The 27,297-nt window shown below is 37.9% G+C and overlaps 1 protein-coding gene across 1 annotated transcript in view; it reads right to left on the reverse strand.

Annotated features, from left to right (window-relative positions):
- Positions 1-27,297, reverse strand: part of ADGRD1 (adhesion G protein-coupled receptor D1) — a 449,125-nt gene that overhangs the window by 95,054 nt on the left and 326,774 nt on the right. The window contains exon 20 of the mRNA XM_051975862.1: positions 14,404-14,557. Coding sequence (XP_051831822.1) covers positions 14,404-14,557 — 154 coding nt within the window. The remainder of the gene's footprint in view (positions 1-14,403; positions 14,558-27,297) is intronic.

Consider the following 27,297-nt stretch of genomic DNA (forward strand, 5'->3'; position numbering starts at 1 on the left):
CATACCAAGACCTTCAGCTACGATTAATTGGGTGAGACCCTCCCTGAACTTTTCCAGCATTTCATATGTGTCCCTTTTTTGAGTTTCTACATCCCATCTTGAAATTTTATATAGATATGTATACACACACACACACACACACACGTGTGTGTGTGTGTGTGTGTGTGTGTGTGTGTGTGTGTATGTGTGTATAGAGCTGATATTTTCCACTAGAGATATAAGTTCCTCAAGGGCAGAATGAGACCTGATTTACTTCTATAGTTTCCACAGCACCTATGGATGGTATTATATATTGTAGACGTGGGGAAAGGAAACAAAGAAGGGAAGGGAAGAAAGGAAAGGAAAGGAAGGAAAGAGAAGGAAAGGCAATTATGTCCAATAGTTATTAAACTCCAACACAGGCAAAACTGTGAAATCCCTAGCTCTAGGCCCCAAATGGAAATCTATGTAATGAAATAAAGCCATGGAGATGCACTTTCAATATGGAGAATGAGTCAGCTCACTGGCTGCATAGCAATTCCTTCCCACTTCAGAAATGAGGACTCCACAGCAGCAAAAGAAGGGAACAAAGCATCCGGCAATATTTGGCCACCAATCTCCTGGCTCAACAGTCACCCAGCAACCAAGGGACAAATGGAGAAGGAGGGGAGGGGAGGGAATAGCATCACTCTGAATGCATCATCCTTGGAATGTCTGAGAAGCAAGGCTTGACCTGGGAGCCAAATTCCCCAACCCACACACAGCCCAGAACAGGGAGACTTCCAAAGCTCGGAGGCTCTTGTCTTCCTGGAACCAGATAACCAGACAACCCAAACTGAGATAGTCTCAGCCCAAGTGAAGATGCTGCTGCAACCTGAACCGAGCTCTCTTGTAGTTTCCCGTCTTTTTTAGGTCCCAGGCCCGGTGTCAGTTTTGTGTCAGGCTGGCTGAGCTTTTTCCCATAACAAGATCTCTACAGCGTGATTCAGCTGTGTGAGTGTCTGTCTTCTTAGAAGCAGACTTAGGGGGAGGCTGAAGGCTGAGGGCTTCTAGTTTGAGGGAGCCCAGGATTGCCTCAGAAGGGATCCTGATTCAGTGAGCAAACTTACTGATTGAGCTACATGTCTGCCTGTCTCTATTTGTCTTTCTCTGTATCTCCTTCTCTCTGTGTGTGTCTCTCTCTGTCTCTCTCCTCTATCTCCATCTCTCTGTGTATGTCTGGCTCTCTGTCTGTCTGTCTGTCTCTTCCTCTCTCCTCTGTCTCCATCTCTCTGTGTATGTCTGTCTCTCTGTCTGTCTCTCTGTGTTTCTGTCTCTTTGTCTCTGTCTCTTTGTTTCTATCTCTGACTCTCGGTGTATGTTCATGTCTGTCTGTTTCTCTCTTGCTGTCTCTGTATTTGTCACTGTTTCTCTGCTTCTCTCTGTGTCTCTCTCAGTCTCTATCTGTCTGTCTGTCTGCCTCTCTCTCTGTATATAGATATAGATATCTCCTTCTCTTTCCTCTCTCTCTTCTTCCCTTTTCTTCCCTTCTCTTTCTTTCCCTTCTTTTCTCCTGTCCTTTTCTCTCTGTCTCTATCCCTGTTTTTCCCCCTCGTTTCTCTGTCTCCCAATAACTTTGCCTGTTTCTCTGTCAGTCTCTCTGTCTACTCCCCTCTTATCCTCACATAACGTGCCTGTACACACACACACACACACACACACACACACACCCCTCTCCCAGATGTATCACCCAAGCCTACTATTCATACTTACTTAGTCGTTCCATAATAACTGACATTTACATAGTGCTTTAAAGTCTGAAAAGTATATCGCAAGCATGATTTTATTTGAGCCTCCCTAAGTGCTGGGAAGTAGTCATTGCAGATACAGAGATCTCCATTTTACAGATTGGGAAACCATTTCAGAGAGGGGCAATAGCTTGCCCAGAGTTTCCAGCAATTTAGTGGCAAAGGCTGAATCCAAACAAAGCCCTACATTTATTCCATTGTGCTGCCTTTCTAAATGGGAGGGAGGGGGGGAGTTGGGGAGAGGGGAAAGCCTCCCCCTGTTTTCTTGGCATGGATTAAACCGACAATGAGGTATTATGGATATAAAAAGCAAAGATTATCCCGATGTCCACAACTGATAAATATGTGTCTATATCTGTTGATGGATGAATATATATATGTAGATATGCAGAGATATACCTGTAAGTATGTATATGCCCTCATACGTGCTACAAACCTATTAGAGAGTTTGATATTATAATGATAAATTTTACATTCTTTCAGGCTCCACAAGTAGATCTAAGAATCATCAGCACAGAGAGAATAATTAAAAGGTGAGATCTGATGAGATGGGAGAAGAGAGCCCAGGACAGACCCTTTGGGGATACCCATCTATTTAGCTTGTGTAACTTGCATGAAGATCCAGCAACAGAGACTGAGAAAGAGCATTAAGACAGATTGAAGGACAATGAGAATAAAGTAATTAGCATGGAAACGTAGAGAGAAGCGAGTAACAAAGAGGGAAAGATGATTCAGTATCAAAAGCTGCCAAGAGTTCAAGAGGAATGAGAAAAGGCCATTGGATTTGGCAAGTAAGAGATCCTTGGTAACTTGGAGAGAGCACTTTCAGTTGAATGATAGTTAGAAGGCAGATTAAAGAGAGTTAAGAGAAAAGGGAGAAAGGAAGTGAAAGTATCATACACATATACTTATATAATATATGATCATATACATATTATATATATAAAAGTGCTTATAATACATTTTAAATTGTAATAGTATATCTTATATAAAGATGCATATATATGTATATATATCATATATAAAGAAATTTATATATGTATATATTCTCTCTCTCAATATAATAGAAATTCTTTGAGGGAAGGATTTGAGGACAGTTTTATCTGGGGTTGTGTAAGGAGGGAAAAACAGAGAATATCATGAGGATCTGACAAAGATGGCAGATCCAAAGGTAGCATAACCAGAAGCCTTCATGCCAATGGAAGTTGCTTCAATGTTCTGTTCCCCGATGTCCTGTTCTTTTTACAGCTCTCTTACCAATAACCTCTCCTTCCTATGAACTGTCATGATAATAATTATTTTTACTATCATATTTGTTATAGGTAAAGGCAGCAAAAGGCCGTAGAAATAAAAAGAACAGGATAAGGGAAGTCATATCAATTCAATACAATTATTAAGTAATCATGTTTAATTTAATAAGTAATAATTATTAAGTAATAACGATAACAGGATGGTGAGATAGCACAGTGGATGGATAGAGTGTTGGAGACCTGGATTCAACCTGGTCTCAGATACTTACTAGTTATGTCACCCTGAATAAGACATTTAACTCCTTTTACCTCAGTTTCCTCCTATTTAAAATGAATTGGAGAAAGAAACTGAAAACCATTTCTGTATCATTGCCAAAAAAAACCCCAAAAAACAAAGCAAAAGAAATGGCATTTGTTGCAACTGAAAACTGAACAATAACAGCAATAATAATGCCAATAATATCTTTTGTTTACACATAGCACTTTAAAGTTTGCAAACATTTCATTTTATCCTCACAACAACTGTGAGATAGGTGCTATTATTATCATCATTTAACAGATGAGGAAACTGAGGCAGGTAGGAAGTGACTCACCCAGGATCATACAATAAGCGCCTGAGCCCCAATTTAAATCTGAGTCTTTCTGACTCTAAGTTTATAGATCTGTCCATTAGGCCACTATGAATAAAGTCTTATATTAGGTGTTAGGGATTAGAAAATAGTGAAAATGATCTCTGTCCTCAGGAAGATTAGATTCTATTGGGAAAATAGAATATGTACACAAATAAGTAAATATTAAGACTATGCAAAATATTCCTGACCTTGCCCAAGTAAACTAAGCTCCCCTGCCTTCAGTTCCCTCATCTGTAAAGTGCAAAGATTGGACCAGATGGTTTCTGAGATTTAGGCTCTCTAGATTCTATGACCTTATATACAAAGTCATTCCAAGTGAGAGATACCATGGTTAACCATAGGAAGGAATGACCTTATTTAAGAAATGATGCATTGTGACAAATATAGAAATATGTTTAGAAGAACTGTACATATTTAACCTATATTACTTATTTAGGGGAAGAAGAAAGAGAGGGAGAAAAATTTGGAAAACAAGGTTTTGCAAAGATGAATGTTGAAAACTATCATTGCATGTATTTAGAAAAACAAAATACTATTTAGAAAAAAAAAGAAAAGAAATGATGAATTGAATTTGTAGGATAGATCCTACAAAGGGTACTTAGCACAGATCTGGGTCCATAATAGGAAAATAATGGTAACAACAATAATACTTTAAGATTTACAAAGCACTTTATATATTAGATTATTTGCTTCTTATAGTAGCCCTTTGAAATGCGTGCTTTTATTTTCCTCATTTTATGGGGAAAAAGACCAAGGCTAAGAGGACTAAAATTATTTGTGCATTCACAAAGTAAACCAGTGTTTATGGCTGGATTTGAACTCACTTCTTTCTGACATTAAGTCCAGCTTTCTAATTGCTTTGGAATTAGTCACTTCATTAAACATTTGAGTTTCACAGCCAAGAATCAGGGTACCCAGATTTTCTAAGAGAGCTATGTGGACCGATGTGAGACTCAATTCTGCAAAAAAGAAATGGACCCCCATTTGAACGAGATTTATATTATGCAAAACCACCTAACAAATGCTCTCGGTCAGCTTTCAAATTCTTGTTATAATTAATAACAGAAAAGTGAGAGCCTGGAGCTGCATGCAAATCAGCCTTTATTCAGGCCCCGTGCCAACCGCAAACCAGTTGGAATGAAGGATGTAGTTCATAAGCCTGTAATGAAATTAATTAATGGAAAGATGACATGAAGATAGATGCTAGGTTGCTCAGCTGCCATAACCTAAGACAGTTCTCTTAATTTGTATATATCTTGCAGTCTCCATAGGAAGCTAGGCAAAACCACTTACCGATGCCCTCCTAGATTAGGGACAAGGATAATGTGTGCTCAATGGACAGTTTCAGCAACATCCAAGCGACCTGTATGTGGTCTACAGAGTGAGCTTTAATTTAGAAATTCTCAGGAAGGTGGATCCCATTGAACCAGAGAATCTCAGCTCTAGGCGACCCCTGAGGTCATCTGAACCAGCCTGTGTATCTAAAACGTGAATCTTCTAGACAACATTGTTGGCAAATGGTACCTGACCTTTCTCCCAAACCTCAAGCGATGGGGAAGGAATGAGCGTTTATTCAGGGCTCCCTGTGTGCAAAGTGTTGTGAGAAGAGCACAATAGTCTAAGAGAAGGAGACAGGATGTGCAGAAGGGAATAGCTACAGGGCAATGAAAAGGTCTTCTGGTCTTTAGAGTGCAGAAGCGCTATTTTTAAATAATAAGAATAATAATATAAATAACAAGAATAATAAATTATTCTTAAATAATAAGTAATAAAATCATCTCCATTGCAAATGTTAATCTACTTGTTGGTGTTAAGGACTTCATTGGTGAGAACTTTACTTTCTGAGTCTTTGGTAATTGTGGCTGATAAAGCAATGAGAGCTGAAGCACTTGCTGCAGGGGGAAGAACTCGGTATACCTTGGGACAAATCAAATTATTAAGACTTTAAACTGGAGCAGCTAGGTGGTGCAGTGGATAGAGCACCAGCCCCGAAGTCCCGAGAACCTAAATTCAAATTTGACCTCAGACACTTAACACTTCCTGGCTGTGGGACTCTGGGCAAGTCACTTAACCCCAATTACCTCAGGAGGGGGAAAAAAAAAAGACTTTAAATTATCATGGATGAATCTGTGACATCACTGGCAAAGAATTTCTTTTCAGTGGTTTAGATCATATCCCTACTCTATTACTTCCCAATCTATCTCATTTTAATCCATACTCTAAGTGGATGGAGCTTTGGACATGGTCAAGAAGACCTGAGTTCAAGTCCAGCCTCAGACATTACTAACCATGTGAGTCTGGGCAAGTCACTTTGCCTCAGTTTCTTCGTCTGTAAAATGAACTAGAGAAGAAAATAGCAAACTACTCTAGTATATTTATCAAGAAAACCCCAAGTGGGGTCATAAAGAGTTGGACATTACTGAAATGACTGAACAACAACAGATATAGCATAAAAAAACATGGGTTCAAATCCCACCTTCAGGACTTTCTAGGGCTATGCCCATGAGCAATAACAATAAGAATAACTGAAATTAATCCAGTGCTTTATATCCATCTTCTCACTGAATCCACAGAACAGCCCTGTGGGGTAAGGACCTCTGATTCTTACCAACCATATTTTACCAGTGAGGAGACTTGGAAGAGACTTGGTCAGGATCACATAGCTAGTAAGTTCCCTTCTTCCTTCCCTCTCTCCCTTTTTCTCTTCCTTCCTCCCTTCTCTCCCTCCTTCCCTTGTTCCTTCCTTCCTTCCTTCCTTCCTTCCTTCCTCCCTCCTTCTCTCTCTCCTTCCTTCTTCCCTCCTTCCTTCTCTCTCTCCTTCCTCCTTCCCTCCCTCCTTCTCTCTCTCCTTCCTTCTTCCCTCCCTCCCTCTCTCTCTTTCCTTCTTCCCTCACTCCTTCCTTCCTTCCTTCTTTCCTTCTTTCCTTCTTCCCTTCTCTTCTCTGTTTTTCTTCCCTCTTGATTCCAAGGTCTTTAGTTATTAAACTTAACTTCTTCCATAGTTACCTCTCATCTCTCAGTCTCAATTCCTTTATCTGTAAAATATGGACAATAATATTTTCACTATCTACCCCACAGAGGGTAAACGTGTTCTGGATAAAGAAAGAGATGAAAGTAGGATTTTTTTATGCTTGAGTAAGTTCCACAAATCACACCTGGCCAAGTGGGATAAATCACTTGAGTAGAGAGTGAAGAATGAGGAGATTAAACAGAGACCGTGGATGCTGACAAATCATACTGATGAGGATGAGAAAACTATCACTGGCAGGATGGGAGTGGAATTTATCTGCGTCATCAGATTTAACTTATTATTAAACCTTTCATTCTTTTTAACTTATTTATTAAGATATTAAATATTGCATTCCTTTATTTTATTAAATATTTTATTTATTTATTATTTTATTAAATTTATCACTTTATTTTTTAAAAACTTATTTAACTTCTCATTCTTGCTAACTACATGCTAAGTTCTGTTTTCTGCTAAAGGCTCACAAAGATGTTAGCACCCACTAAATTCAGTATAAAGATCCAAAGCTTCAGTGGTCCTTTGCTAGTTATGGCTCCTTTAAAGAGCTGGACTCAGAATGAGGAAGACTTGGAGTCAAGTCTTGTCTTTGATACCATAAGTTATGGGACTTTGGGCACATTATTGAGCTTCTTGGTGCTCCAGGCAACTCTCTAAAATAGTAAAAGTAATGGCATGGGTAAAGTAAGTTTCAGCAGATTCTGAACTACATACATAAATATGAAAGAGTGGAGGAAAGGAGGAAAGGAAAAGAAGGGAAAAGGAAAGAAGGAAGGAAGGAAGGAAGGAAGGAAGGAAGGAAGGAAGGAAGGAAGGAAGGAAGGCAGGCAGGCAGGCAGGCAGGAAGGAAGGAAGGAAGGAAGGAAGGAAGGAAGGAAAGAAGGAAGGAAGGAGGGGCCAGAGGGAACCATGAAGAAGTGAGCCACTTTATGAAGGAGGTTGTCCAGGACAGATAGGAGAAGTACTCACTAGGGCCTTGAGGTCCTGGATCTTCAGCTTTGTCCTTTCCTCTCTATATAACATTAAGCATGAGGCTCACATGAGGTCTTAGCCATCATCTAGCCCAACCACTTCATTTTCCAGAGACCAGAACTGAGCCCAGGGAGGGCCTGATGTCACACAGATAATTACATCCCAGGTGGGTTTCAAATGTAGGGACTCTCACTGCTCTCTTTCTCACTCTCCCACTCCAACACAGAAATGTATTCTCCCTCTCCAGTTCCCAGGCCCCTCTCCATCCCTAAACCACACATGGGTTTTCTGGCAGCTGTCAATGTGAGTGGTAGCTGGTTAAGTAAGACATGGGCACACAGGAGCGTGAGTAAAGCTCATAACCGGCCCTTCCTCCAGGGTAGCCTTCATTCTACACTGACTGCCTAAGAGTCCCCATTGTCTGTGGGGTCGTGATCCCCAAAGTCAAGCACTCCAGCTTCATTCCTCTCATTGGGCAGCTCCGCTGTGGGAGCACAAAGTCGAAGGCCTGCTATTGATCGTCTGTTTCCTTTTTTGGTCTCAGCTCAAAGGCAGCATCCAGATTTCAGGAAAGGCTGCTTTTATCCAATTTTCCAGCCCACCTGAGTTGACGGATGTAGAGTTGTCTCCCACCACATGAGTCAGTAATGAATGATGCGGGGGATTGAAGAGAAGATGCTCTTGTATCCATACCCCACATAGAGAGGAGTGAAAGAAAGACAAATTGTTCCAATGTGCCTAATTTATATCAATCTTGTTATTGAAGAAGTCTAATATTCCCCACTTTTCAAAAATGCTGAACTTGTGAATCAGCCAATTTGGAAAATTATAAGGACTAGCATTTATACAGCATTTTAAGTAATCAAATTGTCCTCACTCTATAGCACAGAAAAGGGGAAAGGGCTCTGAAGGAAGTGAGGGTCGTGGCTCAAATCTTTACTATTTACAATCTATTGGGTGATTTTGAGTAAGAAGCCTCCATTTTCTTGGGCAAATAAGAGTAGGACTGACTCAGTGGTGTTGAAGCTTTCTCCCAACTTTTGATGCCATGAGCTTGGCATTTTCCCCAGAGTCAGGAAATCTCAGTTTGCTCACAGCTCCAACACTCCCTTTCTGGGTTTTCTTGGTCAAGTGACTTTTACTCTCTAAAATGTTTCCTCATCGGGAAAATTAAGACAACCTTCCCACCCCTTACCTTACAGAATCATTGTGAGGAAAGGGTTTTACAAACTTTAGAGACTGAAGGGCAAGAATTTGGATTTTTCAGTAGTGTCCTAACAGTGTCTTCAAGACAGCAGCAGCTCCTAGAGGCAATGTTAGGATAAGCTGGACATACTGAGAAGGGGCAGCTTCAAATAAGCTAAAAGAAATCCAGGAGCAAAGATAGAACATACCTTGTGGCTGTACAATCAATCTGTCACATCTGACTTTTTGATATCCCTTGCCCCATAGCACATCAATATTGTCCATAGGGTTGTCTTGACAAAGATATTGGAGTGGTTCTCCACAGGATTAAGGCAAACAGGATTAAATGACTACATCAGGATCACACAGCTAGTATTCTAAATTGACATTTGAACTCAGGTCTTCCTGACTCCAACTAAGATCCATTGGGCCTGGAGTCAGAAAACCTGAATTCAATCTGGTCTTATGTATTTGGTGGCTATGGGAACCTGGACAAATAGTTTCAATGTTATCTGCTTTTGTTTCTTCAATTATAAAATGGGGGTCATAATTATACCTATGTCCTAAAGTTATTGCATAGACCAATGAATGAGATGATATTTGTGAACTCAACAATATCAAGCACATAGTTGGAGCTTAATAAATGCTTGTTTCCCTTTCCTTTTTTCTTTTTTTTTTTGAGGAGAACATTTTGAGGATTCTAACAAAATTACTTTCAAAGTTGCAAGCCATTACCTCCACCACTCATACTAATTTAATCCCACTTTACCTCAGACTACACCTACTTAGGGGAAGAAGGTGTGACCGACATTTGTGAAGATTGTTTTCTGCCCCCAGTTCTTACTATATCACCTTAGTAAATATGCTTGACTAAGAGCTAATTAAATCTGACTCATATTGATATTAACTGATAATCATAGGTAAGGTATACCAGTGGGATTCAAGAACTAGAGTATGAGAAAACCACCCCAATCCCTCAAGACTATCTCTAGAATCCCAAAGGAAGCTGTTTCAATTGCTATCAGAGAACCCAATCTGCCAGTAGGAGTACAGTTTGCGGGGAATCCCAAGTCCTAATATTACATTACTGCTGAAAAAACTAGGGCCTACAGATCTTAAGTGACTTTGCCCACAGATTTAAAGCTAAAAGTTCCAATTTTAAATTCAGTGTTACTAATATATTACACAGTAGATTCAGTGGTAAAAGATTCAAGGGTATAAATTGGAAAGGATTAATAAGTCCCATTGATTATTTGCTCCTCCAAAACACTTAAATCAAAGGAGAGTGATTACCTGGAGCATACAGTTAATAACTACTATTACCAGTCCAGGTTCCTGAAGATCAGAGGAGGACTACAACCATGAAATAATATGAGCAAATCACTTGGGAACTGGGATCCCACTATCATCCTGCCCCAGAGCACGATGGCATTTCTTCCTCTGACCTAGAGAGAAAACTACACTGCCTTTTAATTATCTGAGTTCCAGAGCCTTCTCTCTTTCCTCCATAAACAAAGCACTTGCTAGTTTTACTTAATGAAGCTGTCTCTGACCCCCACTGCTTGTCTCCAGAAGATCATAATTATCTCCGGAGACAGGTGATAAAGCTAAAATGGGGTGTGTGTGTGTGTGTGTGTGTGTGTGTGTGTGTGTGTGTGTGTGTAAAGGGATAATAAAAAACAAGAATGAAGGAAAGAAAAAATATTATGAAAAGAGTTTGAAGATGAGTTAAAATGACAAAGGTATGAGAAAGCAGAGAAATGAATGGTCTAGCCCACCCCCAGCCCTCCAAAGGAGCTTCAGATACACTAACTCTTCAAATTAGGAAAGCAATAAAGCTTTGGTTTCCTTAAAAAATGCTTTTGATTTCATTTTCAAATTCATTTGTGAGGAATGGCTAATGCATGTTGTACAACACTGTTCAAAGTCTTCATAATTACAGGCATATTTTGCTTTTCAGTATCTTTTTTTTCCCATTTTCTTTAATTCCATTGTCAGCGAAGGGATTTTTTTTTCCAACTTCTAATTGTGGGACCTTGTTAAGCATCATTCACACAAGAAATAGAACAAGTTCGCTTTTGTCTGACTTGATGAGTTTTGAGTTAGGTGCGCATGGAAGGTGTCTTTATCCTTTTTCCCTATTCAGAACTTGCTTTTGGAGTCACTACTAGAAAAAGAAATGCTTTTTTCCCCCCTGTAGGGAGTTACATCAAAATTTCAAGGACTATCGGTCGATACAAATATTCTGCATTGAAATAACGCTTTTAGCCTGTCTCAAAACAATTCTTTTTGTGTTCTTGGTGAAGTCCATAAAATATGTAGGAAATATTGGGCTGGCCAGAGGACTGAATCTGGGGTCAGAAGATCTGTATATAAACCCTGCATCTGCTGATGATTATTTGTTTGATCTGGAGCAAGCCACTTAATGTCCCTTGGCCTCAGTTTCCCCACGAGAGGAAAAATGAGAGCATTGAACTGGATGTTTTCTAAAGATAGATACATGGATAGAAGGATGAATAGATAGATGGTAGTTAAATAAGTTGATAGATGATATATAGGCAGATAGATAAATAGAAAGACAGATAGACATATAGATATAAAGCCAGACTGACTAATAAAATATCAATCAATAAACATTTATTAAGCTCCCTTTCTCCCATATCAATCAATAAACATTTATTAAGTTTGCCAGCATTACCCTAAACACTAGGGATACAAAAAGAGGCAAAAGTTAGTCCCTCTCCTCAAGGAGCTTACAATCTAATCAGGGAGACAGCGTGCAAACAACTATTATTTTCAGAGTAAATTGGAAATAATCAAAAGAAAGAAGGCACTAGAATTAAGGAAAATTAGGAAAGACTTCTAGTAGAAGGTAGGATTTTATTCTGGAATTTAAAGGATGCAAAGGAAGCCAGAAGGTAGACATAAGGAGAAAGAACATTTCAGAGAACAGGGAGAGAAAATTTCTTGAAGCAAGATGAAGTGTCTTACTCAAAAAACAGTGTCACTGAATAGAAGAGAATTGGGGTTCTTTAGTCTATCCATGTATATATTCATCTACATTAAGTATATAGAAAGATACATGGTAGATGGTAAGAAAGAAAGAAAGAAAGAAAGAAAGAAAGAAAAAGAAAGAAAGAAAGAAAGAAAGAAAGAAAGAAAGAAAAGAAAGAAAGAAAGAAAGAAAGAGAGAGAGAGAAAGAAAGAAAAGAAAGAAAGAAAGAAAGAAAGAAAGAAAGAAAGAGAGAGAGAGAAAGAAAGAAAGAGAAAGAAAGAAAGAAAGAAAGAAAGAAAGAAAGAAAGAAAGAAAGAAAGAAAGAAAGAAAGAAAGAAAGAAAGAAAGAAAGAAAGAAAGAAAGAAAGAAAGAAAGAAAGAAAGAAAGAAAGAAAGAAAGAAAGAAAGAATGTTTTGATTCCAAATTGATAGTTAGGAAGAAGGCAGAAAAATTGGCAGACATATTAATAGATGAAATAGCCAGATAGATAAGAAGAAAGAAGATAGATCAATAAACAGATAGCCAGACTGATAGACAAAAAGATAGCTAAGAAGGCAGAGAGATTATGAATGGATGTATAGATAGAAATGCTTTTGATTCCAGATAGTTAGGAAGAAGACAGATAGATTGATAACAGATAGCATTATTGATAACCAGATAAATAGACAGCCAAATAGATGAATAGAGAGATAGGAAGAAGGAAGATAGATTGATAAGCAGAGAACCAGATTGATAAACAAAATGATGGGAAGATGGATAGATAGATAGATGGATTATATATCTATAATATAGTATCTATGTCTATAATATATAATAATACAAGGCTGGCTTTGGATACCCAGGGTCTTGCACATAGTAAGCATTAATAGGACAGAAAACAGAATGACAATTTAAAGGACCTGGTTTCTAATTCCAGCTCTTCCATTTATTACCTGTATCCTTAGATAAATCAATTACTCTCTCTGAAGCTCATTTTTTTCACTTGTAAAATATGATTTTGGACAAGGTCGCCTTTGTAAAATCCTATGTCTGAATGCAATGAATAAAATGCTTGTTGAATTGAATTAGTAAAGACTGTAGCATCCCACATTTATAATATGTTTCTAATGCTCAGGCAGGATACTGTAGACTATATACTGCTTGAGACCAGACTTGTGTCTTATTTATCTTTGGGTCTCTCCAGTGACTAGTATCTAGGACAGCACATTTCATAAATTCAGGTTGTTGAATAAAGACTTTCCAAAAAGGAGTGCTGCTGCTCATTATTGTCCTTTCAGGCATGGATTAATATCATTTATCTACCATCAACAGAGCATTATTCTAAGTTGGACTAGGGATAAGCTACCATCCTTCTGTCCCCTCTCCCTTGTGACAAACAGCTATCTGAGACTGGAGGTGCTACCCTTAAGCTAAGCTGAGCCATATAAGGTTCAGAATCACAAGCTGGGCCTCGTTAGGGCCAAGTTATAATAATCTGACCAAGTTTGGGGAAAAAAGGAAAATTCCTGATGACTTTATTGGCTAGAAACCCATCTTGGGTCAGAGACTTAGAGGGCAGACTATGCCCACCTCTCTACACAAAAATAGAAATAATAATAAATATTATCGGACAGATCTAGGAATTAAACCAAAGTACCTACATTCCAACTCCACTGAACAGTGTTCCAAACTCTTGGCCCTGCAGTTTTGAATATAAATTTTCCTCTTCCGAGCTATTTACGCCTAAACATTAGCTCTCTCTGGCAGTAGCGCTCTGAAGTGAGTGAGTGATGGTGAATTGTTCTCTCCACTGGAGCAGGGGGTAGAATTTTAGTTCAGTTTAATCTCCCAATGAAATAATATTTGCAATCGAAAGCACAAAACAAACATGCTTATTGGGCTCCTTGCATAATGTGGTCTAAAACAACACAGCCAATTTGGGGATTACCAGCAACATGTAACATTTCCTTATGCCAAAGTAAATTCGATGCAGCAAATTCATGAATGCCAGGTATCAATTACACAGTCCAAAACCTCAACCTGAAAGGCAGCCTCCAGGGCACTGTCATATGCTTCCTGTTTCATAGATGAATTTTTTTTTCTTTTCTCTCTCTTTCATCCTTTTTCCTTTCTTACTTCCTCTATCCCTTTTTCTTTCCTTCTTTCTTTCTTTCTCTTTTCTTTTTCTTTTTTTCCTTTTCTTTCTTTTTTCTTTGTTCATTTGTTCCTTTCTTCTTCGTGGTCTTTTTCCCTTCCTTTTTTCCTGCTTTCCTTCCCTTTCTCCCTCATTTCTTTTTTCTTTATCCTTCCTTCATTCTTCTTCTTTTTTCTCTTTTTTCTTTCCTTCTCTCCCTCCCTCCTTTCTGGTTTTCTTTTTCCTTTATTTTTTCTTTCTTTTATTTTTCTCTTTCTCTCTTCCTTTCATCCTTCCTTCTTTCCCCATCCCTCTTTCCTTCCCATTTTCTTTTCTTCTTTTTCCCTCTCCTTTCTTTTTCTTTTTCTTTTGGTTTGAACTCTATTTTAAGAAACAGGGTTCTCTTTTTGGATACTTTTTAATGGAATGGAGGTAAAATAATGAACTTCACAAGCAGAACCTACCCCAACCAATGGCATAGTAGTAGAGATGCTTGCTCTCCTCTGAGCCGAACACCTTGATCACCATGCTGTAAAGATGCAAGCCTTCCACCAGCATCCAAGCGAAGGCACTCAGGAAGAAGAAGTGGAGCAGAACCGCTAAGACTTTGCAAGGAATCTAGGGCCAAAGCAGAGAAACAATATTTGAGACTTATCTGGATTTTACTCTAACATCTGAGTTCTGAAACAGGAAGATATGGAGATAGATTTCAGGGTGTTCATGAACTTGGATGAGGAAAAAATAATTATATCTTTATTTTCACCAATCTTTGGGGATCCTTTGCAATTCTACATATTTTATTTTATTTTTATTGAAGTTTTTTTTTATTTTCAAAACATATGCAAGGATAATTTTTCAACATTGACCCTTGAAAAGCCTTGTGTTCCAATTCCTTTCCTTTCCCCCAACTCCCTTCCCCCTAGTCCCTTCCCTTATATGGCAAGTAATCCAATATTACATATTTTATTGTAAGCATTTAAAGACATCACTCTGAGAAGGGGTCCCTAGGATTTACTAAACTGCCAAAAGTTGCCAGGACAGCAAAAATAATTAAGAATCCTTGATCCAAACAAAAGTACTGGAACAAAATGGTTGAAAGAAAAGCAAAAAAATAAAAAATCCAGTTAAATGATAAGTTGGGAGAAAAGGCATAGGGCACTGGAAAGTCTTGAGTTCAAACCATATCAATTGTATGCTCTGGGAAAAAACAAACCTCCCTAACTCTCAGATGCTTTATGGGCAAAATGAAAGGGTTAAAGTGGATGAGTTCTAAGGACCCTTTTACTTCTATATTGATTATTTATCTAGAGTTTTACCTCTAGTAGGAGTGACTTCAATTTTTTTTTTTCAGGAAAGCTAGGTAGTATAATGAATCAGGGTCTGAGTTTAGAGACAAGAAAATATGAATTCAAATCTTGGCTTACATTTATTCATTGTGTAACCCAGAACAAATCATTTAACCTCTCTCAGCCTCACTTTCTTTTCCTGTAACATGAGTATAATAATGGCATTCATATTACAAGGTTGTTATGAGGATCAAACGATGATATATGTAATGTGTTTTGCAAATCTTAAAGTTCTATATCCCAGCTATAGAGGTTGGACAAGATGTGAGGGTACTCCAATCCCTTCATTTTACAGATGAGGAAACTGAGGCACGGGGAAATTAAGTGATTTTTCCAGAATCAAAGGCCAGGATCCAGAAAAGACCTCAAGGACCATCTCATCTCATCTTCTCTTTTTAAATTGTGTAACATTGATCAGAAATTTTTCATACCTCAAAAGACTATATGAATGCTGACTATAATTAGATCTCAAATAGACCAATAATGAAACCCTTGCATTGTTACACAACTTTTGTATTTAAATTGTATTGACATTATAATGATATAAAATATGGTCATTGATTCCAACCCAGTAAAAATATAAAGTGCAAATTCAAATAATGGCTCCATTTTGGAAAATTCATTATTGGAACCTGGTTGTATTATTAGGATTAGGATTATTGTTATTATTATTAATTTATTAAGAAACTGAGAGTGAGGGAGAATAGAGTCAAGGTATTTTTTATGCCAAAGTTATACCAGGAATAAGTACTAGAAGAAGGATTTGAATCACAGTCCTTAGACACAAGAATTAGTGCTTAAATTCTAATTTGTCACCTTGCTTCCTATAAGTGGTCAAGTTAGCATTCAAACCCAGGTCCCCTCTCCAAACCTAGCACTTTTCCCCACTAGACCAAACTATTACAAGATCTTAGCAATTTTCTTTCATTCTCTAACCACTCAGTGTTGGGTTGCCTCCTGTTCCGACTCAAGGCTAGTCTCCAGCTGCACCCTCAGACTCGTTTGAGATGATTTCAAGATGAATCATCTAAAACATTACTTCCACAATTGTGTGCTGAAAACACACCCCACAGCCATGTCTAAAGCCACCAGATGGAGTAAAACTGAGCTCAAACGGAAGAAAAGCAATTGAAACAATTAGTTTCAATAAGCCATTGCAGCATTTTGGCTACACAGCATATGCCTTTGCATTCTTAGGACACATCAGAAGGCACCCTTAGGCTACAATAGCTTTGTACTACAAGGCTACAGGAGCCTTGAGTTTTTTAATTCAATCCAATTCGAGTTTCCTTGGCAAACATTTCTTAAGGGACTACAATGTGAACAGCACTGTGCTGGGTATTAGGTCTAGAAGGATAGACACAAAACATATTCTGTTATTCTAGCAAAGAGTATATATATATGTATATATACACACACACACACACACACCTTTCTAAATATAGATAGATATTGGTATAAATATAGATATGTACCTCTTTCTCCCTCTCCCTCTCTTCCCTCTCATATATATGTGCATATATATACTTTTTAAAGAGACAGAGCATTCATTAACTTTAGAGATTTCTCCAGAACACCTGGATTCAAATCCCATCTCTGATTAATATCTGTGTTATCTTAGACAAATTATCTAACTTTCCTCATTTGTAGAAGTTGCATTAGGTGACCTTTGAAATCTCTTTTATATCCAGGATCTAATAAGGAAATATATTCCATATCTTATACCTGCAATGGCTCTTGGCAGTTATAAAGCCAACTAGCTTGCCACATGTGTGAGGATCCAAAAAGATCTTGAAAGGCTAAAGCAATGAGCTATATCTAATAAGATGATTCAAGGGCTTGAGGAAGATGGTGAAGGTGAAATAAAAGAAGTAGTTGCAGTAACGAATGTCTAAGATATCGTCCATCTCTAAATCTATGCTTCTATGCTCCATAGCAAGAAATTCCCTGTACCAATGCAGAATAACTATTATCCTGCCATTCAGAGTGTTAGAGAGTTACCTGAGGCATTGAGAGATTATGTGATTTAACTAGGATCACATAAACACTAAGTGTCAGGATGGATGACTTGACCTAGATCTTTGCATAATGCAGACTGTAAAAAAAAAAATAATGCATTTGAAGATCAACAGTAATTCTTAATGTCAAAGAAAGTGCAAAGCAGGAAAAGAAGGACTACATAGTATGGCTCTCTAAATACACCATGCTGCTCTTTCAGAATTTAATGATGATAAATATCAAGTCTTAAATGTGGGTCCAAAAAAGCAATTGCCCAAATATAGGGTAGAAGGAAGCATAACTAGACCAGTGTGTGTGTGTGTGTGTGTGTGTGTGTGTGTGTGTGTGTGTGTGTGTGATTTGAGGGGTTTATAGGTTTTTAAGAAACTAACAGCTATATATGAATCAAAAAGGAAAAAGGAAAGACAGCAAGAAAGCTAACAATCTAAATTCCATTAAGAGAAGAATAACAATCAAAACGAGGGAAGTTGCACTCCTGATCCCGCTCCTGCTTTGATTACTCCTAAACCACATTTTGAATGCCGAGTTTGGTCTGCAAAAGTTATTTTAAGAAAATCAATGACAATCTGGAGCAGGTCCTCTGTAAAGTAATCAGGGTAGTGACAAGAGTGTTCTGCCAAGGAAGCAATTATTAAAAGTTAAATTGTTAAAATTGTTAAATTGTTAAATGAATTAATGATGGTTTTCTTACAGGCAGTTAAGTGGCACAATAGATAGAATGCCAGATCTGGAGTCAGAAAGACTCATCTTCATGAGTTCAGCTCCGACGTCAGACACTTATTAGCTTTGGCAAGTTATTTAATCTTATTTACCTCAGTTTCCTCATCTGTAAAACGAGCTAATGGGGGAAAAATGACAAACCACTCCAATGTCTTTACCAAAAAATACCACAAGGAGTCATAAAGAATCGGACAAGACTGAAACAACTGATTGAACATATATATATGTGTGTGTGTGTGTTTGTGTATAACAGGCCTAAAAAAGAAAAGACATAAGGGAATGTGGAATCTCCTTCAAGGATGTAAAGGTCAGTCATCTGGAAAATGGATTGGATTTGTTTTGCCTGATCCCAGAGAAAAGAATGAAGAGTATTAGATAGAAGCTGAGAGGGAAAAAAGATAAATTTAAATTTGGGCTAAGGATAGATTTCCTAAAAATCAGAGCTAGCCAAAAGTGAAATGGATTGTCTATAAGTAAGGAAGTTTCCTTAATTAAAAGTCTTAAAACAAAGGACAAATGATTATGAATGTTGAAAAAGAGATTTTTATTCAGACATGGGCTAGACAAAATGGCCTCTCATATCCTTTTATATCTGGTATTTTGTGAGTTTGTGAATTTTTCCATTTTCCATGTCAAACCGTATCAGCGTCAGCTTCCCAGTACATTAGTTCCTTCTCCAACAGATTCAAAGACCAAGCACTTTTCATCTCTCTAAATGCTATACACTTTATACATTAAAGGCTGTATTATTCATACTACTGTCATTTGCATTACTGTAGTTCTGAATCTTATTGATATCCAAAACCTCATTAGAAGATTTGGAAATCTAGATAGTTCTTGATCTTTTAGATTTCCCAATATGCTTGATTTTCTTGGTTTAGAGATGAAGCTCCTGATCCCTAATAACGTTTCCTGTTTCTAACACTCTTGATTATTCTCTTTAACAGTCATTCCATCTTTCTCTTTTTGCCCTTATCCTCACATACTCTAAGCTATAAATGTACCCCATCTAGGATTTATTTACAAGGGAAAGGAATAAAAAATAAATAAATAAAAATAAATGCAAAGACTGAAATAGTGGCTAGTCAAAGATGCGTATTCAGTAAGGAGATATTAAGCATCTTTTATGTACTAGGCACTGTGTTAAATACTAGACATGCAAGAGAGAAAAAAAAGGAGACAGTACCTGCCTTCAAAAAACTTATTTTCTATTTGTGAGCACAGATACACAATCAATAACCAAATAAGAACTTATTAAGTATGTACCATTACCATACCACTATGGTTTGAAGTACTTAATAATATTAATTAGATACTTAAAGCTGTTAAGGTACCTACAATTAGGTACTTAGTACTATTAGATACTGAGAATGCAGGAACAATAACAACAATAAAAATAAGCATTGCTTGCCCTCAAGGAGTTTATATTTTGCTGAAGGAAACAGGACTTGCATAACTTATGTATATATAAAATTAAAATATAAAACCAAAATAGCTGGGGAAAGGGGATAAAGAGACAAGTGATCAGAAAAGGTCTCATGTAAAAGGTAACTCTAGAGTTGACCCTTGAAGGAAACTAGCGATTTTAAGAGTCATTGGTGGGGTGGAAAGATATTCTGGACATAGGGGAGAGACGAAAAAAAGCAAGAAGATGAGAAATCTTAAATGAGGAGCAGGAAGGTCACTACAAGTGGTTCTGTGGAATGAGGTGGAAGGAGCCATGTGCAGATCAGAAATTTTATTAGCACAGGTAGAATAACCATTAGGCTGGATCTGTGGTCTTTTCTGCATTCAACTGAATATATTTGCTAGCATTTCTTTGGTGACATCTTCTCGTCATTAAAAAGAATGAAACATCACATCTGGATTCTAACACCTTAGGACACAATTATTATATGAAGGAATGGAAAGGGAATGCAAGAAAATGAAGTCAGCAAAAAGGTATTAACCCAACCAAATACCTACAGGGCAAATCCATTCTGGAGATGATATTGCTTTAAAGGCATTCATAGGTGGTAAGAGAATTGGGAGTGAGTCAATATAAATACAAAGAACAGAATTAGAGATTACAAAGTAGAAGGACAAGAGATAAGGCACAGATAGGGAGTTTTGGAGTCTATGAATATGGATGAAAGATATGACCCTCTTTATATGAAGCATGTGAAATTGGGGAGAGAAGCTCTTGAGAGAGCTCACTGGTCCATTGTATAATTATTGCTTCAGTCTCAGCCAATCAGATATCCTTCTGTTGACTTGAAGGCTTCCAATGTTTCATCACCATTCCTACCTAGTTATTTTGCTTACAATGATCTCCTCCACATCTGCCTCAAAGGGAAATTATTACAGGAAACTATCAAATGCAGTTCAAGTTTTTTTCCTTGTAACCAGAAAATAGCAATTCAATCCAACACACTATTCATCCCCAAAGTTCACAAAAGATGACCCCTTTAATTATACACGTAACAACAGGAATTCAGTTCCAGAATAAATCTTTTCATTATTTAGTCATGGATGAGTTCCCAGTAAGACAGCGCAAGTAATAAGCAAGAAAATGAAATTACGGAACAGTCTTCCATCATTAGCATTCTCCTTGGATAGTTCTGTCTCTATCCTAATTTTCTCCCAGCCCTTTATTCCCTACTGGAATTGTAAGTTCTTTAAGGGCAGGTCTTTTTTGTCTGTGTATCTCCAGTTTTTTTCTGAGACAATTCTTTTCTTTTTACCTTAATATCCTCTGAGATTGCTCCATCTACTCTCCATATATCTTTTAGGGGTCTGATTATTTACAGATATTGTTTCTTAATTTGAAGAATCTTAAAATCTTAAAGAATCTTGAAATCATGGGTTCTTTTTGCTTTTTTTTTTTTGCTCTCCCCAGCTCTTAGCACAATGCCTAGTACATTAATAAATACTTGTTGGCTGACTGGTCCCCAGATCAATCTCAAGGACATCAGGAAGAGTCACAGATTACAATGTTGCCCAGGACCACTTAGTCATCTCAACTACCTGGTTTTTGTTTTTCATTGGGAGGGCAGGGGTTTTTAGCACTAAGACTCATTAAAAGTGCCAAATTGACACTTGAGGACAAAGTTCTAATTCAGGTCCTCTTTACCTCTCCTCTTGACTATTAAAATACAGTCCTAATTACTTTCCCTCTTACAAATCTCTCCCTCCTACTCCCACTCCAATCTCCACGTAGTTGCTGAAATGATATTCCAATAATCCAAACCTTTGCTCAAGAAACTTCATTGGCTCCCTATGACCTGGAAAAAAAATACAAACTCTTCAGATGAGCATTTAAACTACTTTGCAGTCTGACTTTGCAGTCTTTCCAGACTGACTGCATATAATTCCCCTTTATGCACTCTCCATTCCAACCAAATTGATACATTTACTAATCTTTATTCATCACAACCCTTCTCCTGACTGGGATGCTCTCTCTCCTCACCTCTGCCTCCTGGAATCCCTCAAACTGTTTATCCCATTTCATCCAATTTAACTTGTGTCTGCTTTGTGTATGCTCTGTGGATACCCTTATAGGGGCATGTTATTTCTTCCATTAGAATTTAATTTTTTTGAGACTAGACAACTTTTCACTTGTATTCCTAATACCCAGCACAGTGACTGGTTCTTATATTTGTTGACTGAATGATTCACTTTCTAAAGTCACTCCTGGACTTTCCTGGACTGATTTCATGATTCTCTGATGTTTTCAAGTAAAATGTAACCTTTTGCAGGCAGCAACTGTTGTCATTTTTTTTCCTACTATTTTATATTATTTATTTATATATATGTATATATGTATGTATATGTATTTCTAGTACCTAGCATAGTATTTCCCACACTATAGGTACAGAAAATATAAGTGCTTGTTGGCTCAAACTAAAATGGACTGGGTTGGATTGGATTAGTCTGGATTGAATTGGGTCTGACTGGATGAGTTTAGGCTGGATTGAATTTAATGGAGTGAATAGATTGAAATGGACTGGATTGAAACTTTTCAGACAAAGTCCCCCTCCTGAATTTATGAAGTCAGCTTAAATATCTACTTTCTGGCATTTTTGACAATGGGGGCAATGTTTGTGCTCTCCTCTGGTTGCAGAAGTGAGCAGGATCTCCCTTCCTGTTTTCACATAATGCTTCTCTTTTCAGGTAGGAGTGGGAGGTGACTGGAACAATCCCATCCAAAAACATTTCCTTATTTTCTCTCTGTCACTGACATGAATTTATAATACCAGTTGACATTTATATGGACCTTTCAGGGTCACATCACACATTTCTCCCTGATACAAAGGTCCATCTTTTTAACACCATGTCCTTCTGGTAATATTTGAGATAGAACATCATAATCTCTGGATAACTAAAGAAGTGGTTTGGCCAAGGAGTAATGGGGAGGGCATGTGGTGGGTGTGAGCAGGTTGTAGTGCATTATCAATTAGAGATCATGCAGGAAAAGCCGTGTGAAGGATGTCATCCAGGAACTGCTTAATCAGGAAAAAAAAAATATTGAGTTGTTCATTATATGGACTGATAGAAAGCCAGCAAGGATACCTCCATACAATTCCTTGAGATAACAAGGGAAGTAAAGGAAGGGCTTTAGAATGGCAGAGAGAGCCCCCTTGGAAAACTTGTAGGATAAGAGCATAGAAGGATGAGTAGATATGGGTGGCTTGTGATCCGCCATGTTGGAGGGAACATCTATATTGATGAGACCATAGATATATGGGAGTTACAAAGATATTTACAGCAGTCATCTCATTAGGATGCATATCCTACAACTATCTTTAATGTAATCAGTTAGGTGACACAGCTTTGGGCCTGGAATCAGAAAGCCCTGAATTCAATTCTGGCCTTAGTAACCTTGGCCAAGTTACTGTCTTTCTGCCTCAGTTTCCTCAAAATGGGATAATAAGAAGATGCTTTTCAAGGTTGTTGTGAGAATTAGATTAGTTAATATCTGTAAAGCTTGGTACATAGTAAGCATTTAATAAAGGTGTTTCCTTCCCTTTACTATATGAAGGTCTCTGGTAGGAGGAAAGACCAACATGACTGAAATTACAGCTCTACTGGAGCCTCTGAGTACTAAGGGTTACAAATCACTTCATATCCATCATCTCATTTGATTCACACTCTCCGCCTGCCATGAAGGGATCTTTCAAAGGGATGTGGATCAAGGCACAGCTTTCTCCCTGAACTGCAGAACTTGTCAGAATCATCACTCACACTCTGGGTCCATCAGAGTAAGGCTATTTACAGACTCAGAAATGAGTGAAGATTTCATTATCCCTGTTGTGGAAACAGTAGTTTCTCCCCTGAGAGTAGGGGCAAGCCAGTACATGACTCTAACATCCAGCAGGCCTCCTCTGCCCTAGTATTATGTGGGAACAAGGATGGGGAAAAGGAGGCGGAATCTGAGTGTAGATTCAATTGAGACCCCAGTTTCAGCTCTGCTCCTGACACTGGAAATGGACCGCACATATATCACCAAGAAGGAGAGCTTGTGAGGCAAACTTTGCCATTGATTTAGTCCTTTGATCTCGTTAAGTCTCAGTTTCTTTACCTGAAAAATAAGGATTATGATATCTTATTGTTATTTAATTCCGTGTGTGTGTGTGTGTGTGTGTGTGTGTGTGTGTGTGTGTATGGAAGCTGAACTAATTAGCCTCTGAGATCCCTTCCAGATTCTAGGTCTAAAATCCTTATCTAATCCTATGAACCTCCTTGGGCCTCAGTTTCTCCATCTGTAAAGCGAAAAGGATAGTCTAGCTGATTTCTGAGATGTTTTGTTGTTCAGTCATTTTTCAGTCATGTTTAACCCTTCATGACCCATTTAGAGTTTTCTGGGCAAAGATCCTAGATCAGTTTGCTATTTCCTTCCCCAATTCATTTTACAGATGAGGAAACTGAGGCGAACAGAGTTAAGTGATTCGCCACAGCTAGGCTACATTTGAACTCAGATCTTCCTGATTCCAGGCCCAGAATTCTAACCAATGGGCCATTTGAGGAATGATCTTCTAAGGTCTCTTATAGCTCAGAATTTACCATAACATTATAGACTCCCAGGGCCCAGCCATATGTGGAGGTTCGGCTAAATGGCTTCTGAGATACATTTGTTCTTTAGAGCTAAAATCTTTATCTAATCCCATAATGCAACTGCCCTCACTTTCCTGCTCTATAAAATGAGGGGGCTGGACTACACAACCTCTGAAATTGCTTCTAGCTCTGATGCCCTGGCCTTTCTGGGCCCCTGTTTCCACATCTATAAAATGAGTGGGTTGGTACAGATAGTCTCAAAGGTCTCTTTGAGCTCTAATGCTGTATTTCTATAGCCTACAGTATCTGTCTTACAAAACTCTTTTGGATCAAATTAGATAATGTCTACAAAGTACTCTATCACTATCAGCTAGCAGGAGTAGTAGTAGTAGCACAGGGCAGGGTTTGCTTCAGTGGCTCAGAGAGTTAGCAACTTCTGAAGACCAGAAGAGCAAGGTAAGACCGATTCAATCCGATATAAATTTATTAGAATGGCTCCTCTGCCTAGGAGTTCCTGGGTGAATAAAAAGCATTTTAGTTTGGCAAATACTAGGGCCTTCACTCCTATTTGTCATATGATATCAAATGGCCTATGACCCGATGACTTGGTCACTCACTGACTCTAAAAGGTTGTGACATTTCTCAAAGGGCTGGTAAATGACAAAGTGGGATTTGAACCCAAATTCTCTGCCTCCTTATCCAGTGTTCTTTCCATTCAACTACATTTCCTCCTTATATAAACACAAATATAGCCCACTTTGTGTAGTCCAGCCTAGGCCCCTGACAATGCTTCAATCATTTTTTCTGCCCTATTCCCAGTTACACACACGCACACACACACACACACATTTCCTCAGCCATAAAATGGGGATAACTTTCAAGAGTTGTTATGAAATCAAATGAGATAATATCTGTAAATCCCTTAGCATAATTCTTGGTATAGAATAAACGCTTATTAAATATTTGTTTTCTTCCTTCCTCCTTTCTTTCTTTCCTCCTTTTATTCGTTTCTTCCTTCTTTTCTTCCTCCCCTCTTTCTTTCCTTCCTTCTTTTATGCTTTTCTCCCTTCCTCCCTTCTTCTTTCTTTCTTTCCTTCCTTTAGTTTTTTCCTTTCTTTTCAGAGAACAATAATCAAACCAATACTAGCATTGATTCTGTTGAAAAAGCATGACTGTTGACTGCCCAATGATTCCAGTCACCATTTCCGTGACATCTCAGACCAAAATACCTTTTCCTAGTCACCATTCCTTGAAATGTGGTGCCTTCCCTATTAGAATGCACATTCCTTGAAGGTAAAGATCTTTGTCTCTTTTTTGTATTTGTATACCTCACATTTAGTCATATATTAAATATTTAATACATTCTTTTTCATAATAATAATAAGAAATAATATTTATATGGCACCTACTATATATATCAGGGCTTAAGCGTTTTACAAATAGAATCTCATTTTATCTTCGCAACAATCCTGGGGGTTAAGTACTATTATTACCTCCATTTTACAGATGAGAAACCAAGGCAAACGGAAGTGAAGTGTCTTGCTCAGAGTCATATAGCTAATTAAGCATCTGAGATTGGATGGCCTTTCTGACTCCAGGTCTAACTCATTTACTCATTCATTCATATTGACAAGAGTGTAAAAATCATGGATAAAATCAGTAAGAAACCTTAAAGATTATCTAGTCAACTTTTTCATTTTACAGATGAGGAACTTGGAAGCCAGAGAAGTTAAATGTCTGAGGAAGACTTTCCACCTCCCCCTCTGAGTCCAAATCTGCCATATATTTCACTATACTATGCTCACTCTCCCATCTATAAACTGACTTAACTCAGTTGGAATTTCAAACTTTCTATTTCTCTGAGAGACAGAAAACCTTGAACCAAATTTTCACGTAAGAATATTTAAGAAATAGCATCTTGCAATTAATAAATGCTTATTGAATTGACTTATAACAACAGGGAAGAATTGAATGGGAAATTGCTTCTTGAATCTGTTCTAACTCTCTGTGCTTTAAATTTTTGGTTGTGGTAGATAAATATACTTACTGGAATCTTATTTTCAATATTAAGTTATTTAGCAAATCCATTTTTATTATTGATGATATAAAAGCTGCCTCACTAATCACAAATTCTGAGGATATGAATCCATGAGCTCTTCCCATAAAAGGTATAATGATTCAGATTATAAGTATTTTGAAGATAGTTACTATAGTTTCTAATTGGGTAAATCCAGGGCAAGAACTTGCAGATAAACAGGTCCTGACATTTACTCAGATAAGCAAGCTAGGCAACCCAGACTTGCTAAACTCATTGGAAAATCAGGAAACCAGCAAGCACAATTCTTGGCTCCCAGTCTAATGCAGTAAGACATACATCTTTCTCCCAAAGACAGCTGCCTTCCTACCCAGTACACTTGTTTTCTCAGCATCATCCCAATGACAAAACTCAAGACAAGGTCTAAGCTTTGCTGACAGCATCTTCCCCTCCCAAGGAGACAGTGAGGAAACGGTCTGACAGTGAAAACCTGGTAATGAGAATCCCACTCCCTGATGTGCACCGAGATCTCAGCTCAATCTTAGAGAAGCAAATGGACCATGTGTCACTAATCAGTGTAAGTCATGAGGCTGAACCAAGCCTTTCCCCCTGGATCTCTGAAGTCCATTGTCCCTGCTGCCAAAGGGCCAGATCACAGAGCTTTGAGGTGGGAAGATCAGAGCCAGGGAATTAAATAAACCCTGGATCTCTGGAGTCCATTTCCCTGCCGCCAAAGGGCCAGATCACAGAACTTTGAGGTGGAAAGATCAGAGCCAGGGAATTAAATAAACACTGGAAATAGAAGTTAACTTCAATCCTCAGACAGAATCTGGTGGTACTTAAAAGTGATTTATTACAGTTGACAGAATAGGTGGATATTGATCAATCTACAAGCAATAGGCTCTTAAGCATTTTCTATGTGCCAGATTATGGAAATATAAAGACAGAGGTGTGCTTTCTAAATATAATTATTAATAATAACAATTTGTTGTTGTTGAATTATTTAGCCTCTTCCCCACTTTTCAAAATCCCATTTGTAGTTTTCTTGATAAAAATACTGAAGTGATCTGGCATTTCCTTTAACAATTCATTGTACAGATGAGGAAACTGAGGCAAATAGAGTCATGCAGCTAATAAGTATCTGAGTATGGATTCAAACCCTAAGAGACAGATGCTATACTTATCTCCATTTTACAATTGAGGAA

Source organism: Antechinus flavipes, chromosome 1 (assembly GCF_016432865.1).
Source record: "Antechinus flavipes isolate AdamAnt ecotype Samford, QLD, Australia chromosome 1, AdamAnt_v2, whole genome shotgun sequence".
In the NCBI taxonomy this organism is placed as follows: Eukaryota; Metazoa; Chordata; class Mammalia; order Dasyuromorphia; family Dasyuridae; genus Antechinus; species Antechinus flavipes.